General features: G+C 34.7%; 3 protein-coding genes across 3 annotated transcripts; all 3 read left to right on the top strand.

Annotated features, from left to right (window-relative positions):
* Positions 1–2,874: 2,874 nt before the first annotated feature.
* Positions 2,875–5,091, top strand: gh1 (growth hormone 1). Its single transcript, XM_073833464.1, has 4 exons — positions 2,875–2,889; positions 3,106–3,222; positions 4,604–4,765; positions 4,888–5,091. The coding sequence occupies exons 1-4, from the start codon at positions 2,875–2,877 to the stop codon at positions 5,089–5,091; spliced, it is 498 nt and encodes a 165-aa protein (XP_073689565.1).
* Positions 5,092–6,830: 1,739 nt separating this feature from the next.
* Positions 6,831–10,887, top strand: rdm1 (RAD52 motif containing 1). Its single transcript, XM_073833462.1, has 7 exons — positions 6,831–7,035; positions 7,288–7,467; positions 7,634–7,756; positions 8,762–8,924; positions 9,053–9,151; positions 10,077–10,156; positions 10,390–10,887. Exons 1-7 carry the CDS (start codon positions 6,931–6,933, stop codon positions 10,480–10,482), a joined length of 843 nt encoding a protein of 280 aa, XP_073689563.1. The 5' UTR covers positions 6,831–6,930; the 3' UTR covers positions 10,483–10,887.
* A 7,719-nt stretch (positions 10,888–18,606) lies between these two features.
* On the top strand, positions 18,607–20,410 carry ifnphi3 (interferon phi 3). Its single transcript, XM_073833460.1, has 5 exons — positions 18,607–18,968; positions 19,065–19,151; positions 19,232–19,390; positions 19,887–19,982; positions 20,073–20,410. Exons 1-5 carry the CDS (start codon positions 18,843–18,845, stop codon positions 20,163–20,165), a joined length of 561 nt encoding a protein of 186 aa, XP_073689561.1. The 5' UTR covers positions 18,607–18,842; the 3' UTR covers positions 20,166–20,410.
* Positions 20,411–22,193: the final 1,783 nt, after the last annotated feature.

Here is a 22,193-nt window from a genome sequence, read left to right as displayed (position 1 = left end):
CTATTAATGTCACACTGACATTTCACAAGCCCAGAACTGCTGAATATTACACACAGGCCAACACCACATCTGAATAGGAAAATCCTCCCGCATCCCCACAGAGACAGCAAACACGTATATGACCTGATTCACTCTCATAATTATTGAGAACGTGTCCTTTTGGAAGGACATGACACCATTTACAGGTTACGTGGCAATAATACATGCATCTTCCCATGATAGACTATAGCAATAGATAGGCAATGGATTAAAATATAAGCTGAATTATTTTCAGAAAAACACCTGTTTGTATTGAACATTTATGGCGCAACGGATTTTGTGTGAAAATAAATCATACAAGTCATTTAGTTTGTTTATAAGTCTTATAAATGTATGAGGTGGAAGGCTCACCATGGGTAAAGGCACACAGTATTGAAGCAAACATGTGCCAAAAAAATTGAATATCGAGGGAAAGTCCGTTTATTTGTTACAAAAAGTGAAACTTGCATGTTATATTAGTTCACTAATATAGGCTCCCTGTGTCCCAATCTAGTCGGCTAATTAATGCAAAACTCCTGCAAAGGTTTCCTCAGCCTTTAAATTGTCTCAGTCTGGCTTAGTAGGCTGCAGAATCATGGGAAAGACTGCTGACTTGACCCTTGAAGTCTCAAAAGGCAATTGCAGAAAAGCTGGATGCTCTGACAGCATAGTATCCAAGTATATTAACAGAATAACTTTTGCATTTCATTTGGAAATCAAGGTCCCAGAGTCTGGAGGAAGACCGGAGAGGCACAAAAGTCAAGCTAAATCCAGTGGATTTCCACAGTCAGTGATGGTTTGGGGAGCCATGTCATCTGCTGCTGTCTTTTATCAAGTCCAGTCAACGCAGCTGTCTACCAGGACATTTTAGAGCACTTCATGCTTCCTGCTGCCAACAAGCTTTTTGGAGATGATGATTTTATTTTCCAGCAGGATTTGACACCTGCCCACAAAGCTAAAACTACCAGTACCTGGTTTAGTAGCCACGGAATAACTGTCCTTGATTGGCCGCAAACTCGCCTGACTTAAACCCCATTGAAAATCTATGGGGTATTGTCAAAAGGAAGATGATGGAACAGAAACCCCAAAATGCAGACGAGCTGAAGGCCAATATCAAAGCAACATGTTAACATAACACCTCAACTGTGTCAAAGGCTGATCGCCTCCATGCCACGCCGCCTTGATGCTGGAATTAGTGCAAAAGGAGGCCCAACAAAGTACTGAGGACATAATACAGTACATTAACACACTTTTCAGAAGGCCAACATGTGTTTAAGATCCTTTTTTTAATTGGTCACATGAAATTTTATAATTTTGTTAAATACTGGATTTGTTTTTGTCTTTAATCCATAATTATCAACATTGGAACAAATAAAGGCTTGAAATATTTCACTTTCTGTGTAGTGAACTAAAATAACATACAAGTTTCACTATTTGAAACAAATTATTGAAATAAATGGACTTTCCCTCGATATTCTATTTTTTTGGCACATACCTGTACTTTATATATATATTGTCTGTGTTAGTACTTGTTCAAAACAATCACTTAAGCAAAGTTTACTATTTTCTGCTTATTTTGATAAAAAATTGTACTTTTGTAAAATAAAATATAAAAAACATATATTTTAAAATACAGAAACAAAGGCGTTTTAAAATGTAAAGATTTTAAAAGCACAAATCTATTTAATATAGATTTACAAAAGTAACAACAAATTATATATGATATGATTGATAGCATGGTTTCATTCTAAACATGCTGATTTTCTCAAAAAAATATATATATGATGTTTACCATCTGAATCATGTCAACAAATAGAAAAGTCAGCCTTCTCTTAATTATCATGTTAATTATTGTGCATTTTAGCCACAAAAGCAAGGGTGCTTTTTACCCCAAATACCATACTTTTACATATTCTTTCATTATTTAAAAAAAACATGCTTTAAATATCTTAAACAAAACTGAAAATCATTAAGAAGACCTTTGTCTCAAAGTATACTCAAGAATTTTAGCGATTCTCGTTAGCTATTTAAATCAACAACATTTTGAAAAACATAAAATATTAGATCAAGTAAGCACAGAATCACTTTGCGCTGCTGCCCTCGATCGCTTTAAGGATCAGCCAAAATTGCACGTGTATCTTGAAAAGCGAATGTTGGCGGTGGATCAAAAGGATGAAATTAATAAATAATGAAAACATTAACCTAGTCATGGAAATAGCCATAATGACACATAAATGACCGGAACCACTACAACACTAACGTATGGTGTCTAAATACACGTAACAATGCATATTAAAACATAGTTCTCCTGGAAACTCTCATGTTTCAACTCTCGTGCATTAAGATGCATCAAAACATGTTCATGCCACATATAAATATCAGTACCTGAGCCAGAACAACAAACATTCACAAGCTTTTAACTTAGCCTGCAAGAGTTTGTCTACACTGAGAGAAATGGCTAGAGGTATGGCTGTAATGCTTTCTGCTGCATGTTAGTTGTTGCACCTAGGACAGTAATCTTTTTCTTTTTTTTTTTTTTGTTTTTTTTTTTGCTTTTTTCTTACCTGTAAAACCAATTTCATAGTTTAAAGAATTTATTGGTGCATGGCAAAAAAAAAAAAAAAAAAAAAAAAAAATCCAAAATGATGATTTTAGTGGTTATTTTTTTAGGAGCTTTGAAACCAAACCATGCTGCAGATGAAAAATACATCTCTTTCTTTTCTTCTTCTAGCATTAGTGCTGTTGTCGGTGGTGCTGGTTAGTTTGTTGGTGAACCAGGGGAGAGCATCAGATAACCAGCGGCTCTTCAATAACGCAGTCATTCGTGTACAACACCTGCACCAGCTGGCTGCAAAAATGATTAATGACTTTGTAAGAATGTCTTCAAATCTATTCAGAATTCTGACTTGTCATTTAGAGGAAACATGATTGCTCTCACCTTAGGTTTAAAAGTGAAATACGAGATTAGGACTTTTTGCGCACTTCTGTCAAATGCAATTATTTGTTTTGTTATTTGAATGAGTTAAATGTGTTTTAAATCATACGTGTTAATATAATACTAAATACAATTTACCTTTTGTTATCAAGGAGGACAGCCTGTTGCCTGAGGAGCGCAGACAACTGAGTAAAATCTTCCCTCTGTCTTTCTGCAATTCTGACTACATCGAGGCACCCACTGGAAAGGATGAAACACAGAAGAGCTCTGTGAGTAAACAATATCATTAAAAATTAAATCCCAACCTGTTTGGTTTCAGAGGTACTAAGGCATCTATGGAAAAAGTTCAGAGAAAACAGAGTATAAAATTTAAACGATTAAAAAATATTAAGAGAAGATTTAACTAAGTAAATACATTTGTTTAAAATACGTAATAAACAATAGACTAAAGTAATAAATAATCAATGATCAATATTTAAAACAGTTTTTTTTAGTATTCTTTGATGAATAGAAAAATCCAACGATCAGGAAAAATAATTTTATTTAACAAGGGTTCTTTTTATATTTTTTTAACATTTATAATGTTACAATTGATTTCTATTTCAGATAAATGATGTTCTTCTGAACTTTCATCAAAGAAACCTGAAAAAATTCTACTCAGCTGTTTTTAACATAATAATAATAAATGTTTTTGAGCAGAAATATTTTCTGGAGGATCATGTGACAGGAGTAATGATGCTAAAAACTCTGAAAACTTTGAAATCACAGGAATAAAATACATTTTAAAATATATTCAAATAGAAAACAAATTTTAAGTATAAATATTTTAAAATGTTACTGTTTTTACTGTACTTTGGATCAAATAAATGCAGGCTTAGTGGGCAAAAAAAAATTTTTTTTTAAATACCTTACCTATCCAAAAACGTTTGACTGGTAGTGTATAGTGACTAGAGTAACATGTAATAATTTCCACTGTATAAATTGGGTCTATATAGATATAAATATATAGCTGCCTTTTAAATTTTAAGATTGGGGTTCCTCTCATGAATCCCCTCTCAATAATATGTGTAACTGTAAAACAAAGAGTTTCAAATGAATACAAGAATACAACTTTAGAGCACATGCATGCATTTGATGCAGTTGAAATATTTTTGGCTGTTTTCACACAAGTTGATGAGAATTTTACTTTTAAATTGTTTATGAGTCATTTAAATCGTTAGGAACATTTACCAACCACAGTAGATGCTAAGAGATGAACTGTTTCTGTTTCATTACACATTTTTGCATTGTCTATCATACTGCCCTCCAAAGGCAAAGCGCAGTAACTACACGTTTGGTCAAAATTGAGTAAAGGCTTAAAATGGGCTTTGTGACAACCGTTTTGTCTTGTGGCAAAGTCTCCTGGTTCAATTTTGTCCTGTTTCAGAGAAACGAGAGTGTCGCAATCGCAGTAACTACAAAATCCAAACTAATACCATAAATGGTGTAAAAACTTTAAAGTCATTTTTCTCAGTTTCAGTGTTGGCGTAGTTACTGCACTTTGCCTTTGTAGGGCAGCATACTTTGGGATACATCTGGATTGACCAAACAGGGCTGCATAATGGACTAGTGGATTGAAGCCTTGTATATTATTATTATTTCTTTCTTCAGATGTTGAAGCTCCTTCGCATCTCTTTTCGCCTCATTGAGTCCTGGGAGTTGCCCAGTCAGACCCTGAGCGAAACCGTCTCGAACAGCCTGACCGCCGGGAACCCCAACCAGATCACCGAGAAGCTGGCCGACTTAAAGATGGGCATCAGTGTGCTCATCAAGGTGAGAAAGACAAGCTTCTAAACCTCTTTATTTTTTTCTAGTGGTCGACCCAGGAGGCGTGACAGCATCTTCAGAGCTTATTTCGACCCTTATAAAATCATTTTTCATTTGTATCTGCATAGGGATGTCTCGATGGTCAACCAAACATGGATGACAACGACTCTCTGTCGCTGCCTTTTGATGACTTCTACTTTACCACGGGGGAGAGCAACCTCAGAGGAAACTTTCGCCTGCTGGCTTGTTTCAAGAAGGACATGCACAAGGTGGAAACCTACCTGAGGGTTGCAAATTGCCGGAGATCTTTGGATTCCAACTGCACCCTGTAGAGGGCGCCGAAGTATTTCTAGTCAATGCCTGTAACGCTTACTGCAAATCTAAAACCAGTTCACGTCCTTAAAACTTCCTTAAGTAATTATGATCTGGTTTTACATATGCAGGAAATGTCAACCAGGCATGGCTAGGTCTGTCTTTTCCTTTTCCCTCCCATATTTAAACCTTACCTACCACTATTGTTTTGATTCTTCTCAACCAAGGATGGTTCTGATATAACATTTCACAGTGGTGCTAAGAAATTTATGGCAATGTATTTTCAAATGTGGCCAAATTGACCTTAAGTGCTAACAATATCTTCTAGTTAGTGTGTTATGGCTCAAAAAAGGGTTAAAGATCAGTATCGAAATTGTAATTAAAATGGATGGGTTCACTCTTAAGTGTATGCATGTAAACATTTGTCTGTGTCATAAGATTATGCCCTTATTTTTAGTGCACCCTGTTTTCTTCAAGCTCTGTCTTTCTCTATTAAAGTTTTAAATTGCATCCAATGTTCTTGACCCGTCTGGTTTAATTTTCCAGCCTCACATTTTAAATCTTGACTGGATGTTTATATTAAAATCTATGTTGTTGTGAACTATCACAAGATGTAATGCGTCCCTAAACAATGAGCAAGCTAAAATATGGAGCTATGGTTTTACTGTTGCAACAAGCGGGTATCTTATCTTTAGTTTAACCTAAATTAAACACTGCCGCATTAAAATATACATAAATGTAAATAAATAATATGAAAAATAAAAGCAATATTGTTCTACGACGCAATGCCTGATGAAACCCCCAGCTTGGGAAACCTGGACGTAATATAATGTTTAAAGCACTTCAGCAAATTGAATATATTTTCTTACTCTTTCTACACTGTGTGCGTAATTATTAGGAACGTTGATATTCTGGTCATATTTTTTTTCCAAGCACATTTGACCAATTCCAAACCACATAAATCTTAATAAGTACTATTCATTTTGTATTTAATTATTTAGAAGTGAAATATAATTGTCCATGAAGGCTGGAAGTGAAAAACTCCTTATATTCAGGTGTGCAGAATTATTAGGCACGTTTTTTTTTCTTTTCTCTTCACACCTGAATATAATGAGTTTTTCACTTCCAGCCTTAATGGACAATTATATATCACTTTTAAATAATTAAATAAAAAAAATTGATAGTAGTTATTAAGATTGATGTGGTTCGGAACTGGTCAAATGTGCTTGGAACAAAATATATGATCAGAATATCAACGTGCCTAATGATTATGCACACGGTGTATGTTTATATCAATATGGTACAAGATTATCCTACTTTAATCAATTTGATAAACGAGTTAGGTCAAAAGTAATCTAAAAGTAATCAAAAAGTAGTCTGATTATATTAGCTAAAATGTGTAACGTAATGGATTACGCTACTAAATACAATTTTTGTAATCTACCGAGTTCTGTCACCAATAAATGCAACTATAAAACAAATTATATCAAAAAAAATAAAAAATACAAGTTTAGAGTACAATCTTGAGACAAGATTACATTTTAAAAATGTCTAGAAATTATGCTAGACTGCTTTTAGAACGTTTGGAAAGTTTGTAGCTGTTCGTAATTATTACATCACCCCGGAAACTCCAGCTTGCTCCTTTCAGAATCCTTCCACTGATCCAATCACAGCGCTTTACGTAAATTACGTAATATGACGTCCAAGAGCGCGAAATGCGATTATTCTGTATACGGAAGTCGTATACCAGAGGAGATCATGATTATTCAACTTCATGTAGCGTTTTAAAATTTAGTTGTGTATTTTGTGAGGTAACAACACCGTTGTCGAGTTGTAGCTTCATTTAAAGCCCGTATGTCATGGATATTGAAGTCGATATAATTGAGTTTAAAGTCCCTCTCGAAAATAACAAAACTATTTTCGTTTGGGACATTCAGCCAACATTTTCAGAGGCTTACATTTATGTAAGTGTGTTATTATTATATTATATTATATTATATTATATTATATTATATTGAATGAATAAAACATTCACCTACTCCTTAAATCATGTTATGTTTAGCTTTTGGCCGAAAAAGTTCATAAGCATCATGTTTACATAATCGGTTAGCTTTACACTTCAATGGATTTCTAGTGCAAAATCACTAGCAACTGCATAAATTTACCTAACTTTGAACTTAATTGCTATTAAATAAACTTCTCTCCTTACTTCGTAGGAGTCCCTGTGGAGCGTGTATTCGGTATTTGGTGCTCTCTACCTGCTGAAGGTCTGCCCCAATGCCACAGTGGCAGAGCCTGGCTTCTATGCATTGGTGAAGTTCTACTCATCGGCACAGGCGTCCAAAGCTCAGCGGGCCACTGATAAACAGTGTCTTTTCCAGAGTTCTCCTTTAAAGGTAACCTGATGCATCACAGCTACAGATAAAGCTGTACTGTGATTTGCATGTTTTACAGATGGGCTGCTTTTTAGATTTATTTTCAGGGAGGTTTGAAAGTTTTAACTTAAAGTTAAAGTTGTTTTGCAAATATGTTTCTTATTTTCTCTTTCATTTTGTCGCTCAGGTCCGATTGAGCACAAAGCAGAATATGTCCTTCTATAGCTCTAGACCTCTCAGCCTTTCCAAATGTCAAAACCTGGCTCATCACTATCTGGGCTTTGCTGGCTGGTCTACTCGCATTGTTACTGTAAGTAGCGATATCAGTGAAATACATTGAATAAACACATTTTTCCCTCAAGTTTAAGTGTGCATCTGTTCACACTTCCAGGCAAAAGTTTTTAAACAGTAAGATTTTTAATGTTTTTTTTTTTTTTTAAAGAAGTCTCTTCTGCTCACCAAGCCTGCATGTATTTGGTGCAAAGAACAGTAATATTTTGAAGATTTTCAATTAACTGTTTTCTATTTGAATACATTTTAAAATGTAACTTATTCATGCTGTTTCGAAGCTGATTTTTTAGTATCATTACTTCAGTCACATGATCCTTCAGAAATCATTCTAACATCCTAAGTTGCTGCTAAAAAATATATTAATATTATTATTATTATTATTATTATTATTATTATGTTGAAAACAGCTGAGTAGAATTTTGTCAGGTTTCTTTGAATAGAAAGTTCAGAAGAACAGCATTTATCTGAAATAGAAATCTTTTGTAACATTATAAATGTCTTTATCATCACTTTTGATCAATTTAAAGCATCCTTGCTAAAATAAAAGTATTAATTTCTATAATTTCTTTCCCAAAAATAGAGAAATTATACTGACTCCATGCCCTTGAATGGTATAGTGTATGTCATAACTCAGATAAATACTGATCTTTGGATCTTTCTATTCATCAAATAATCCTGAAAAAAATTACTCGCCTGTTTAAAATATCGATAATATGAATAAATGTTTCTTGAGCAGTAAATCAGCATATTAGATTGATTTCTGAAGGATCATAAGACTGGAGTAATGGTGCTGAAAATTTTGATTTGATCACAGGAATAAATTACATTTTAAAATATATTCAAATAGAAAATAGTTATTTTAAATAGTAAAAATATTTCACAATTTTACTGCTTTTGCTGTATTTTGGATCAAATAAATGCAAGCTTGGTGAGCAGAAGAGACTTCTTTAAAAATCTTACTGTTCCAAAACATTTGACTGCTAGTGAAGCTGGTTTGTAAACAAACATTTTCATGTTTCAACAGTTGAAGGACATCTCAAGATGTGTGGATGCAGGGTGCCAAGAAGAAACAGATGACCAGAGTGTGCTTTTGAAATATGGCTGCATAGCGGAGTTGACCTTCCCACAGCATGGAATGAGCTGCCGTGGGGTCGGTGTGGCAGAGGAGATAATAGACAACGATCGAGGTGGGTTTACATACAGTACACACTTGGCCTGAGGCATGCAGCATGCTTTACTTTTTCAGGTTATTGGTAAAGGAAAACTGCTTGAAAGTGTGTATTAATTCACAACATCGAATGCTGAATTATTTTAGATCCAGAGGAAAAGCTCAGGAAAAGAGGGACACTAATGAAACGTGCCAAAGATAAAGCTGTGGTCGCTGCCTTTGAAAAAGTGCTGGTCATGATCTTGGGTTAGTATTTCCAGGAACACACTATATAGGGGCCATTTTTCAGAATTGGTCCAAACTGCTTTCCCACAACCAAAAAACACATTTATACAAGTATTCAAATCTTAGATGTTTACTAAGATCGTTTTATTATTTATTGAAACCCACAATAATATTTTAAAATAAACTTAATATGTGATGCGATTTAAGAAAACCCAACACATGGAGAAATTTTTCCTTTTTTTAGGTTTTGATATCATTTGAAAGCTGGGTTCAAGCCCTTTCCCTTGTCCTTTTTTTTTTGTCCATAGCTTGAATAACAAATATCGGGTTTAAAGTCAGACGGCTTTCACTTTCAATTCATGGGTTTAACGACAGCTGTCTGTCAAGTCAAGAGCATCATTACACAAACCGTTTACCAAAACATCACTGTCACGTTTCGGCAAAAATAAAGTATACTGAATTATCAGATTCAAATTATAGTGTTTGGTTGAATGTATATTTAAACGAATAAATCCTTACATTTAAAAATCAGTATGATCAACTTTTTGCTTTTTACAAAACAATATTGGATTCAAAATACAACAAATCTCATAAATCACACTTGAAATGTTGTTAAAATTTTTATTGATTTACCTCTGCAAACTTTTTAATAATTATTATTTACAAAGATGATGTAAGCAAAATCTTAATAGGTCAATGTAACCCTTTTTATTAAATTGTATATTACTGTTTTGGTAGTGACAAATTTGGGGAGAGGAAAAATATTCCAAAACTTCATAAAATTACAATAGGAGAATTAACTACGCAATTATTAGAAATGTGTACCTTGGATGTCATATAATTTGCATACATTGGCACAAAAATTGTGGAAAAAGACCCATATAACCATTAAACAATACATTGCAATCTGTGGGGTCATCTATTTCATGTCACTAATGTCCCATAGGAAATGGGAAAGTAGCAATTGAGATCAAGTTCGATCCAGATGAGATCCTTCCAGAGGAGAATTCAGAAGGAGTCATAAAAGTAAGTGTTCCCCTCAAGATCTTTAACTTTGGCCAATGATGTATTCAATGTGTTCCATTTACAGAGAAGTAATTGTATGGAAATTTGTCTCACAAAAACAGCTCATGAGGTTTGTAATATCAACCATTGCTATGAGGAACTAGCTAGTCACTTTCAGTTTTTGTCCTCTTGGTCAGTGGTTTAGCAACAGGCAATCAGAGAGCTATCTAATAGCCAATTACTTTGTGTGGCAGGTAAACGACATCTCCTGGAATGAGTTTAAAGGTGCTGACAGTAACACTGAGGAGGATTTCCCATGGGACCTCACAGTGGACCTCCCTTATTGACACCCACTCAACTTTCTCAACCCACACAGTTGCCAATGCTTTCCAGATAAGTGACCACTGAAAATGATACAAGTTTTCTCTTTAATGTTTGGTATTGACCATAATGTGTGCAGCGTTACGGTCATCCACTGTGGTTGACCTTATAATTTCAGTGCAACTGACCTCAGATTCCTCTTCTTCATTTCCAAAGCAATTCTCTGTTTTTTTATGTGGCTGATACTACCGTGAGGTTGAGGTTTGAAGGTCAGATCAGATGTCAAGCCAAAAAAAGTCATTTCATTTCACAAGGATTTCAGGGAATCCAAAATGTATCTCTTGTGTACTTAATATGATCAGCCTTTTTGTTTGACGTATTTGCACTAGCTAAGAAGCTTGTTTGTTGTGTTAAATAAAAGATCATATGTGCCTCTCTTTTATTCATTGCTTTTGCTTTGCTACTTTTGTTTGGTTGACTGGATCTTTGTCAAGCACTTTTTAATGTGTTTTTGGTCCAGGTTGAAGAATCATATCAGTAGTTTCATGTGATCAAGTTACCCAGTTTACCTAAAATTCCTTGTGTCTATTTATTGGCTTGATTATAAATGCCTTTTAATAAACAGATGATGTGCTTCTCAAGTTCATTGCCACTAGGTGGCAGTGTCTGCTGCGATTCAGTTGATTTCTCTTTTATAGACATACAGGACATATTTCTACAAAGCTACCAAAGAGTTACCAAAAAATAAGTAAATGAATGAATTAAAAATAATTACCAACAGCGGGGAATTTTTTTTTTTTTTTTTTTTTTATGCCCTTATTTTCCCTTTCTGTCCTAGATTTTATTGTTTTGAACGATGACTGAAAACTTGTATAACAAGCACTTCTCGTGTTTATTTACATCTTATGATGAATCACTTCTTGTTTTCCTCAACTGTAAGGCGCTTTGGATAAAAGTGTCTGCCCAGTGAATAACTGTAATTGAGGGAAAACCATGACTCAGCTGGGAAAATTCTAAAATTATATAGAGACAATGTATAGGGAATACTTATCTATATTCTGAATCAGTTTTTAGTTTTATATTTTCCATTTTATTTTCATTTAGTCAAGGTTTTAGTAGTTTGTGTCATTTTTAGTTTTTCTATTCATTTTTATGTCATTTTTACTTGTTTTAGTACAAGTCTAAATTAAAATGAGAAATGTTACTTTGGCAATCGCTGAAATAAAGTGTATATATATATATATATACTGCTAAAGAAATGAGCAGTTTAAAATTTTAATGGTAGGTTATTTTAACAATGAGAGACAGAATAACAAAAAAATCCAGAAAAATGCATTTCAAAAAAGTTATAGATTGATTTGCAAGTATTTGACCCCTTTGCAAAACATGACTTAGTACCTGGTGGCAAAACCCTTGTTGGTAGTCACAGAGGTCAAATGTTTCTTGTAGTTGGCCACCAGCTTTGCACACATCTCAGGAGAGATTTGTCCCACTCCTCTTTGCAGATCCTCTCCAAGTCATTAAGGTTTCGAGGCTGATGTTTGGCGACTCAAACCTTCAGCTCCCTTCACAGATTTTCTATGGGATTAAGGTCTGGAGACTGGTTAGGCCACTCCAGGACCTTCATGTGCTTCTTCTTGAGCCACTCCTTTGTTGCCTTGGTCGTGTGTTTTGGGTAATTGTCATGCTGGGATACCCATCCACAACCCATTTTCAATGAGGGAAGGAGGTTCTCACCCCAGCTTTGATGGTAGATGGCCCTGTCCATCGTCCCTTTGATGCAGTGCAGTTGTCCTGTCCCTTTAGTAGAAAAACAACCTCAAACCATGTTTCCACCTCCATGTTTGTTGGTGGGGATGGTGTTCTTGGGGTCATAGGCGGCATTCCTCCTCCTCCAACCATGGCGAGTTGAGTTGATGCCAGAGAGCTTGATTTTTGGTCTCATGTGACCACAACACTTTCATTGGAATCTGATTGATCGCTTCTGTGGACAAGTGTCTTTTGCAGGTAAGAAACGGAGATTAGGAGCACTCCCTTTAAGAGAGTGCTCCTAATCTCAGTTTGTTACCTGTATAAAAGACAACTGGGCTTAATCCTGGTTTAGAAATTAATACTTTTATTCAGCAAGGATGTGTTAAATAATAAAAAGTTATAGTAAAATGACTTATAGGCCTGGTTTCACAGACAGGGCTTACACTAAAATAAAATTAGGCTATAGTTTGATAATTTTTTATAAATGTTTCTTAGAAAAAACATTGCATCTTGAGACAAAACAAAGGCACCAGGGTTGGGGAAGTTGTTTTTTAAAAGTTAGTTACTAAGTTACTTTTTATGGAAAGTAATGCGTTACATTACTTTTTCATTACTTTTCAAATCTTGGCAGGGCTTGCTTGTTTGTTTTTAATATATATAAAGTGAAATGAATAAGCCTAAGGCTGAAGGAAAAGTAAATTCACGTCTGTAGAGTAGAACTGTTGGAGAAAGAAGTCCAACACTCTTCAGCAATGAGAAAAATGAAGCACAAATATAATTCTAAAGTAAGTTTTGCTTATTAGTATGGTTGAATTGGATTAACAAAGGTCAGCAGCAAATGCATTGGTTAATAAAATGTAATATTAAAAACAAAGGAAGCAAAAAGAAACTGGTGTTACTTTTTTGAAAAAGTAACTCATATTTTCTCGTAAATTAAAAAGTTTTGCTAGTTACTTGAAAAAAGTAATCTGATTACATAAGCGATATTGTTAAAAAAACATTTCCCTGGTCTCAGAGACCAGGCTTAGACTAAGTCCCAGACTAAAATGTGACCCTGGACCACAAAACCAGTCTTAAGGTTAAATTTTACAAAACTGAGATATATACATCATATGAAAGCTCAATAAATAAGCTTTCTATTGATGTATAGTTTGTTAGGATAGGACAATATTTGGCCGAGATACATCTATTTGACAATCTGGAATCTAAGGGTGCAAAAAAAATCTAAATTCTGAGAAAATCACCTTTAAAGTTGTCCAAATTAAGTTCTTAACAATGCATATTACTAATCAAAAATTACATTTTGATAGGTTTACAGTAGGAATTTTACAAAAAATCTTAATGTAACATGATCTTAACTTAATTTCCTAATGATTTTTGACATGAAAGAAAAATCAATAATTTTGACCCATACAATGTATTTTTTGCTATTGCTACAAATATACCCCAGCGACTTAAGACTGGTTTTGTGGTCCAGGGTCACAAATGTCAATCTAAGATGTTTTAACTTGCAGTAATTGATCTTGAAATCAGTTCCCTTGTTTTCTCTCAAGATGCACACCAGGCATGTTTTAAATTACTTCAATGTCCTAATTGACCTATGGCCTAATCCTAGTTTAGTCTAAGCCCTGTCTGTGAAAACCTTTTTTTAATCAAAAAATCCTGAAAAAAAGTATCACAGGTTCCAAAAACTATATTAAGAAGCACAACTGTCTCCAACACTGATAATAAATCTTCATATTTTAATGATTTCTGTGACACTGAAGACTGGAGTAATGGCTGATGAAAATTCCTCTTTGCATCACAGGAATAAATTAAATTTTAAAGTATATTAAGATAGAAACTTATTTTAAATTGCAATCATATTTCATAATATTACTGTTTTTGTCTGTATTTTTGGATCAAATAAAAGGAAATTTAGAATGCAGAATAAGAGACTTCTTTTAAAAAATATTTCACATTTTTTATTTTTGCATGTTTGTCACATTTTAATGTTAAGTTAAAGTTAAAACATAACTGTGGTTTATCACACCTGAGTTCAGTTTCTCTAGCCACACCCAGGCCTGATTACTGCCACACCTGTTCGCAAACAAGAAATCACTTAAATAGGACCTGCCTGACCAAGTGAAGTAGACCAAAAGATCCTCAAAAGCTACACGTCATGTTGAGATCCAAAGAAATTCAGGAACAAATGAGAAAGAAAGTAATTGAGATCTATCAGTCTGGAAAAGGTTATAAAGCCATTTCTAAAGCTTTGGGTCTCCAGCGAACCACAGTGAGAGCCATTATCCCCAAATGGCGAAAACATGGAACAGTGGTGAACCTTCCCAGGAGTGGCCGGCCGACCAGCGATGACTCATCCAAGAGGTCACAAAAGACCCCACAACAACATCTAAAGAACTGCAGGCCTCTCTTGCCTTAGTTAAGGACAGTGTTCATGACTCCACCATAAGAAAGAGATTGGGCAAAAATGGCCTGCATGGCAGAGTTCCAAGACGAAAACCGCTGCTGAGCAAAAAGAACATAAAGGCTCGTCTCAGTTTTGCCAGAAAACATCTTGATGATCCCCAAGACTTTTGGGAAAATGCTCTGTGGACTGACGAGACAAAAGTTGAACTTTTTGGAAGGTGTGTGTCCCATTACATCTGGCGTAAAAGTAACAGCATTTCGGAAAAAAGAACATCATCCCAACAGTAAAATCTGGTGGTGGTAGTGTGATGGTCTGGGGCTGTTTTGCTGCTTCTGGACCTGGAAGACTTGCTGTGATCAATGGAACCATGAATTCTGCGGTCTACCAAAAAAATCCTGAAGGACAATGTCTGGCCTCTGTTCGTGACCTCAAGCTGAAGTGAACTTGGGTTCTGCAGCAGGACAATGATCCAAATCACGCCAGCAAATCCACCTCTGAATGGCTGAAGAAAAACAAAATAAAGACTTTGGAGTGGCCTAGTCAAAGTCCTGACCTGAATCCTATTGAGATGCTGTGGCATGACCTTAAAAAGGCTCCAATGTGGCTGAATTACAACAATTCTGCCAAGATGAGTGGGCCAAAATTCCTGCACAGCGCTGTAACAGACTCATGGCAAGTTATCGCAAACGATTGATTGCAGTTATTAAGTTTAGGGGGCAAACACTTTTTCATACAGGGCCATGTGGGTTTGGATTTTGTTTTCCCTTCATAATAAAACAACTTCATTCAAAAACTGCATGTTGTGTTTACTTGTTATATTTGATTAATATTTAAATTGTTTGAAGATCTGAAACATTAAAGTGTGACAAACATGTAAAAAAAAAAAATCAGGAAGGGGGCAAACACTTTTTCACACCACTGCCTTTTTTTAATGCTTGAGTGTCAAAGCATTACTGTATTATGTAATGAGTATAAGTTTATTGGTTACTGATCATTTAAATACAGAAATAGAAGCTTTTCATCACATTTCAATGTATTTAAACTTCTAATCTTTAGAAATGATGTGATGTTTGTTAAGATAGGTTGCTGCTGGAAGAGGTGTTAGTGAGACTAGCAGGAGGTGTTTACCACTGTGGTCTGTGTGGGTCCTAATGTCTCAGTATAGTGACAAGTACACTTGAAAAAAAAAGTTGTTAAACTGAGGTCCTGACTTGCTGTGGTCACAAAAAACCCCATGCCACTTCTTATGAAGAGTGGAAGTGTATCCCTGGTGCCCTAAACAAATAGTTTTCACTGGCTCTTATCAATCATGGCCTCCAAATATCACTCTCTGTCCTCTCCTCTCCTGGTGTGTGTTGAGCGCACTGGTGCTGTTGTACATCCAAGTGGATGCTGCACACTGGTGGTGGGTGAAGAGAGATCCCTAATATGATTGTAAAGCACTTATAGCAGTACACAATAAAGCTCTATATAAATCTCTCATTCATAAAACATTAAGCATTACCTACTTTTGACATTAGAAAATTGAATTTAGCTTTAGAATTGGTTGATGAAAGCTGTGAATTTCCGCATTTGGGCAAAATAAGGAAGTTCTCATGAAGAAATCGAAAGTTCTGATGTGATCACAGCTCTGATAAGCGTGTTGAGATTTGTTTGAATGACTAATAACCTCTTATTTAGTCTGAGTCATAAAGCTATGTTAATTTGTGTTTTATTGATTGATTTACTAAGTTTACTCAGAATCTTTCTGGTCTTTAGTGTCCCTGAGGCGCTTAGCAGAACCTCCAGCACAGTGCTTGATTCCTCTTGTTCTCAACCTCACACAGTACTATTTTAACACTTAGGGAGGGACAACTGTGATTTTTCGTCATCACTCAGCTTGGTTTGCACGCTCTTTCAGTTCCCTATCCTCATTTTCACTTTCTATGCCAGTGGGGGGTCTCTCCATACACCCACGAGGTTGAAATATACCAGTCGTTGTATTTCATTAGAAGCAAACCAAGAGTAACGATAAATGTTTTTTTCTTGTGTATAAAACCACAACCGCAAGGGGCCACGTGCACAGATTCAAACACACAAAAACCATCTTGGGCAAATCCCAGTCTGTTGTTGTGGGCACAGTTCTTCAGAATTCTTATTCAGCTTTCACAATGTAATATAAAGACAACATCTTGTTTAAGCATAAATAATTACACTACCAGTCAAATGTTTTTGAACAGTAAGATGTTTAATGCTTTTTAAAGCCTGCATTTATTTGATCCAAAGTACAGCAAAAACAGTACAATAGTGAAATATGTTTGCCATTTAAAATAACTGTTTTCTATTTGAATATATTTGACAATATAATTTATTTCTGTGATTAAAGCTACCTTTTTAACATCATTACCCCAGTCTTCAGTGTCACACGATTTTCAGAAATCATTCTAATTTGCTGATTTGCTGTTCATGAAACATTTATTATTATTATTAATTATTATTATTATCAAGATTTAAAACATTTGAGCAAATTTGTTTTTAGGATTCTTTGATAAATAGAAAGATCCAAAGATCAGCATTTACCTGAAATAAAATGCTTTTGTAACATTTTATACATTTTAGAAATTAATACTTTTATTTAGCAAGGATGCTCTAAATTGATAAAAAGTGATGATAAAGACATTTATAATGTTACAAATGATTTCTATTTCAGATGAATGCTGTTCTTTGAACATTCTGTTCAACAAAGAAACCTGATTCTACTCTACGCTACTTCAACACATTAATAATAATAATAATAAATAATAAATGTTTTCACAACAAATCAAAATATTAGAATGATTTCTGACAGCTAATATGACTGGAGTAATGTTGCTAAATAATTAGCTTTGAAATCACACAAATAAGTTATATTTTCAAATAGAAAACAGTTATTTCAAATTATAAAAATATTTTAAATTTGTACTGTTTTTGCGGTACTTTGGATCAAATAAATGCAGGATTGGTGTGCAGAAGAAAACTGTTCAGAAACTTTTGACTGGTAGTGTATGTTATACATTTCACTAAATCCATATGAAATTGTTTTATCTGGTGAAAAAAATATATATTTTGATTATTTGTGAATAATATAGACAATAGATGATGTTGATTCTTTACTTGTGAAAGCTAAATATTAAAATGATCTGAGCATTTGTTACTGTGGTCAGATTTATAACCACAGGCCGAGACCAAGACCAAAACCAGAGGTAAGAGGCTTGAGACCAGTAATACCAAAGAAAGGATCTATGATTGTCACACATCATACATTTGTTACTGACCATAAATCACAAATATACAGTGTTACGAGCATACTCTGTGGTTAACCTCCTGATTTCACTGTAATCTATTTCAAATCCCTCTTTTCTGCCTCCAAAAGAGCACTATTTGTTTGTTTGTTTTTTAAATGGCTGCTACACCAGAACACGGAGTTGCTTTACGGGGCTTTGAATACTTGCCACTTTATTCAAAGAAATTCATACTTACATACAATTTTCAGTCTGAAAAGTTGTTGGAAGCTATTTTTTTCGAGATAGTGTGTGACTAAGCCCTTAGATTTACCATTTGATTAATAGTAAAATATCAGCTAAGTTGCCAACAACCAGTTCTGTCCTGAACAAAAACTTGTGTCAACATGCCACCAAGTTAGTCAGCTGTGGCACGAAGTTTATCACTACTGAGCTCTCATTATTTATTCACATTGGGTGGAATGTATTTGTCTGGTTTTGATTGTACCTTGGGCTCTTAGATACCACATATCCTAAATCTTATGTAAGATTAACTAAACGCAATCGTTATACCAACACGAGATTATGACACATGGTTTTAGCTGAATATGAACGGTTTTTAGGGGGCATCGGTCTTCATTTGGGAAGCACTTGAACGGTTGAATGAAAGACATCTCGGCATACCCCGAGTTCAAACGTCTCGAAAGCGGAAATTCATCAAGCATTGCTATTTAGATTTAAAGAATTAACCTCAATCACGCCTTTCATTTTTGGTTCTGTTGGCAAAATTAAGTATATAAACTGCAGACCTACTGTGAGTCTTTCATACAACGACAAATAACGAGTTGAGAAGGATAAACTACAAGTTATCAAGGTAAGCGGTCGAAACTGGCTTATTGTAATAAATCTGATTAGTTATGGCTTGAAATTGATGTATACTCACATGGGCTCTGCATGGTCTTTTATAACCTAGGCATCTGACAGAATGGAACTTCATCGTGTGGCCCTGCTGTGCACCATTTTCTGCTTTGCGCAGGTTTGGTCAATGCCAACAAACTGCATCCTTCGTAAGGACCTGCTGAAGAGATCCTATACACGTATAGAGGCTGCGGTGAGAATTATTGCAGAGGATCATTAATGGTACAATTCAGTAGTAGGCCAATATACAGTATATTTATTAACGAATTTTGTAACCTTTTTGTTTTAGGGGGGGCTTTTCCCTGTGCAGTGCCTGGACGAAAATATTGACATTCCCTTCCCGCAAAATGCGTTCGAGTCTGACAAAACGGATCAGGTACATATATTACAATCTTTAATTGAGTTTTAACTATTTCAGTTGGCACATGTCTTAATTTTCATCTCTTGTTTCTGAAGGTTACTGGTGTAGAAAAAGCTGTTTACAGGACACTTGAGAACATTGACGCACTGTTTGAAAACTACAGCGAGAACTGCAGCGATCCAGAGCAGTGTGATGGAGAAAAGTGGAATGAGTTTCGAGGCCTCGTGTACCGGCAGATTGTGGAAAGCAAATGCGTAAGAAAAAAGTAGAGTTAATATTTTATACTTTAGATATCTTCGTTCAGCTTATACATGTTATTAAATTATACTGGGGTTACTTGTATTGCAATCTGCAATACAAGTAAATTGTCTTTATTTCGTTCTTTCTTTAATGCAGCTCTTTGGGTCGTTTGTCGGTTTGTAGTTCAGAGCAATCTTTTCATTTTCTTTAACTGGAAATTCCAGATCTTCTAGTATCAAAAGCGAAATCCTCCGACGCCGTTTTAACTGTTTTGAGACGCATTAAGTGCCAATTAGTTACTATATGCGTTTATATAAAAAGATATAAAGCTGAGTAGACATGAAAGTAGCACCGGTCACTTATCCTGGACAACGGCCAGTGCCCAGAAATGTTGGTGCCTCAACGAATCCGAACCACGAATTTCCAGATAGCTGTCTAATATATATCACTTTTATTTTTAAATCTTTAAGTATTCAGTTTTTGATGTTTTCTGTGTCTTACCAAATACAGATCATGAACAAGTCTGAAGACGCACAGGATTTCCCCAGCAGAGAAGCTTCCCTCAAGGTTTACTTCGAGACAATAACCTCAACTCTGAAGGAAAAGGTACGCTTGTGTCCTCAACCTATAACTTTAGTCATATCTCGTCTGTTGTATAATGAATTCTAATGCTGAATGTCATTTTTTCCGATGCAGGATTTTAGTTACTGCGCATGGGAAATTGCCAGGAAAGAGATCCTCCGCATCTTGAAGTTCATACTGGATCACAACTCCGACATCATGTTATAAGTCTATAGAATCGCAAATGCCTATTTATTTATATATTTATTTATTTATTACGTATTTATTTATTTATTTATTTATTGTCTGTAACGGAAATAAATCGCTTTCACTTTTACATTGCATCACGTCGTTTCCATTTCCATTCAGCACTGGACAGTTCACTGCCTGAATACGTGTTCATATTAAGATTGTATTTTCGTTACATTTTCCAATGTTTTTGTAATTCCTGAATAAAAAAAATGCATTTTGAATACTGACCTCTCAGATCTTGTCTTGTTTTATAAAATCTTGTTTTATGAGATCTTTGCTATATTTGTGACCCTGAACCACAAAACCAGTTTTAACCTATTATATGGGTCAAAATTATCGATTTTTTGTCATAAATAATTAGGGTATTAAGTAAAGATCATGTTCCATGAAGATATTTTGTAAATTTCCTTATGTAAATATATCAAAACTTATTTTTTGATGAGTGATATGCATTTTATAAATTAAATTTTTGAGTAGTAATATGCATTGCTAAAACTTTCATTTGGACAACTTTAAAGGCGATTTTCTCAATATTTAGATTAGATAGAAAATTTACAGATAAAGTACTCACCTCCTTGTCATCCAAGATGTTCATGTGTTTTTTTTCTTCGGTCGTAAGGAAATTATGTTTTTCGAGGAAAACATTTCAGGATTTCTCTCCATATAATGGACTTCTATGGTGCCCCCGAGTTTGAACTTCCAAAATGCAGCTTCAAAGGTCTCTAAACGATCACAGCCGAGGAAAAAAGGGTCTTATAGCAAAACGATGGGTTATTTATTTATTTTTTTTAAATTTACAATTTATATACTTTTTAACCTTAAATGCTCATCTTGTCTAGCTCGGCAAGACGAGCATTAGAGATTAAAAAGTATATAAGTTGTAAATGTTTTTAGAAAATAACCAATCGTTTTGCTAGATAAGACCCTTCTTCCTCTGCTGTGATCATTTAGAACACTTTGAAGCTGCGTTTAAACTGCATTTTGGAAGTTCAAACTCAGGGGCACCATAGAAGTCCATTATATGGAGAGAAATCCTGAAATGTTTTCCTCAAAAAACACAATTTCTTTACGACTAAAGAAAGAAAGACATAAACATCTTGGATGACAAGGGGGTGAGTATCTGTAAATTCTTGTTCTGAAAGTGAACTACCCCTTTAGGTAAGCTTTAAGTATAGAATAAATTAATAATAAATGTGATTTAAGGGGGAAGAAAGATGGATGATATGTTCTGAATATGAAATATTAACATATGATAGTCTACACCACTTCTTGTGAAAGAGTAAGGCTGATATTTTAACTCCATCTCTCTTTCTCAAACCTGACCTTACACGTTGATGATGTGACCTCTCACATTTGTGACTCTATATGCGCTGTTTGTTCCAGCAGAAGCTATTTCTACTTTTAGCAGATATTATGAGACGAGATCCGAATAGACCTATTCTAGCGATCACGCTTTAACCACATATCCTGTGTTTGTACATTGCTGCAAAACAACATCCTGTTTTTCTCTATTTCTATGTCTAGAACAAATGCAAATTTGTTGTACAGTATATACAGCATGACATCATAATATTATGCATTGCACTAGTCACAAATACAGTATATGAATGTTCAATAATCTCATCTTCTTTATATATTCAAGCTTTCTTTATTTCCTTACTTTTTATTGTTTGTTTGTTTGTATTGTATTGTATTGTATTGTATTGTATTGTATTGTAAGCATCAAGATGTCAGTTAAAGGGATAGTTCACCCAAAAATGTGTGGAAAAAGTCTTCTTTGTCTTGCAAAGCACAATGTTAAGGAGGCAGAGTTTCAGAAGTCAAAATGCCACTTTATTGCAAGAAGACAACAAAGCCAAGATGCCTGCAGAACATCTGAATTGTTTTGTGTCCAGTATACCATCTTTGTACATTTTTGTTATGTGAGCATACAGATCACTTGTTGTACATCATCTCCAGTGCTTTTCCACAGTTGTTTATGAGTTTTCATAATGCTTTTTTTCA

Source organism: Garra rufa, chromosome 1, assembly GCF_049309525.1.
Source record: "Garra rufa chromosome 1, GarRuf1.0, whole genome shotgun sequence".
In the NCBI taxonomy this organism is placed as follows: Eukaryota; Metazoa; Chordata; class Actinopteri; order Cypriniformes; family Cyprinidae; genus Garra; species Garra rufa.
This window is presented reverse-complemented; position numbering and strand designations above follow the sequence as displayed.

Excerpts from the sequence above, each read along its gene's own strand:
- gh1 (XM_073833464.1), top strand. Across the intron at positions 3,223-4,603 it reads ATGAAACACAGAAGAGCTCT|ATGTTGAAGCTCCTTCGCAT; the intron begins GTGAGTAAACAA and ends TTCTTTCTTCAG. Across the intron at positions 4,766-4,887 it reads GCATCAGTGTGCTCATCAAG|GGATGTCTCGATGGTCAACC; the intron begins GTGAGAAAGACA and ends GTATCTGCATAG.
- rdm1 (XM_073833462.1), top strand. The coding sequence starts at position 6,931 with ATGGATATTGAAGTCGATATAATTGAGTTTAAAGTCCCTCTCGAAAAT. Across the intron at positions 7,468-7,633 it reads TCCAGAGTTCTCCTTTAAAG|GTCCGATTGAGCACAAAGCA; the intron begins GTAACCTGATGC and ends TTTGTCGCTCAG. Across the intron at positions 9,152-10,076 it reads AGTGCTGGTCATGATCTTGG|GAAATGGGAAAGTAGCAATT; the intron begins GTTAGTATTTCC and ends AATGTCCCATAG.
- ifnphi3 (XM_073833460.1), top strand. The coding sequence starts at position 18,843 with ATGGAACTTCATCGTGTGGCCCTGCTGTGCACCATTTTCTGCTTTGCG. Across the intron at positions 19,391-19,886 it reads AGATTGTGGAAAGCAAATGC|ATCATGAACAAGTCTGAAGA; the intron begins GTAAGAAAAAAG and ends TACCAAATACAG. Across the intron at positions 19,983-20,072 it reads CCTCAACTCTGAAGGAAAAG|GATTTTAGTTACTGCGCATG; the intron begins GTACGCTTGTGT and ends TTTCCGATGCAG.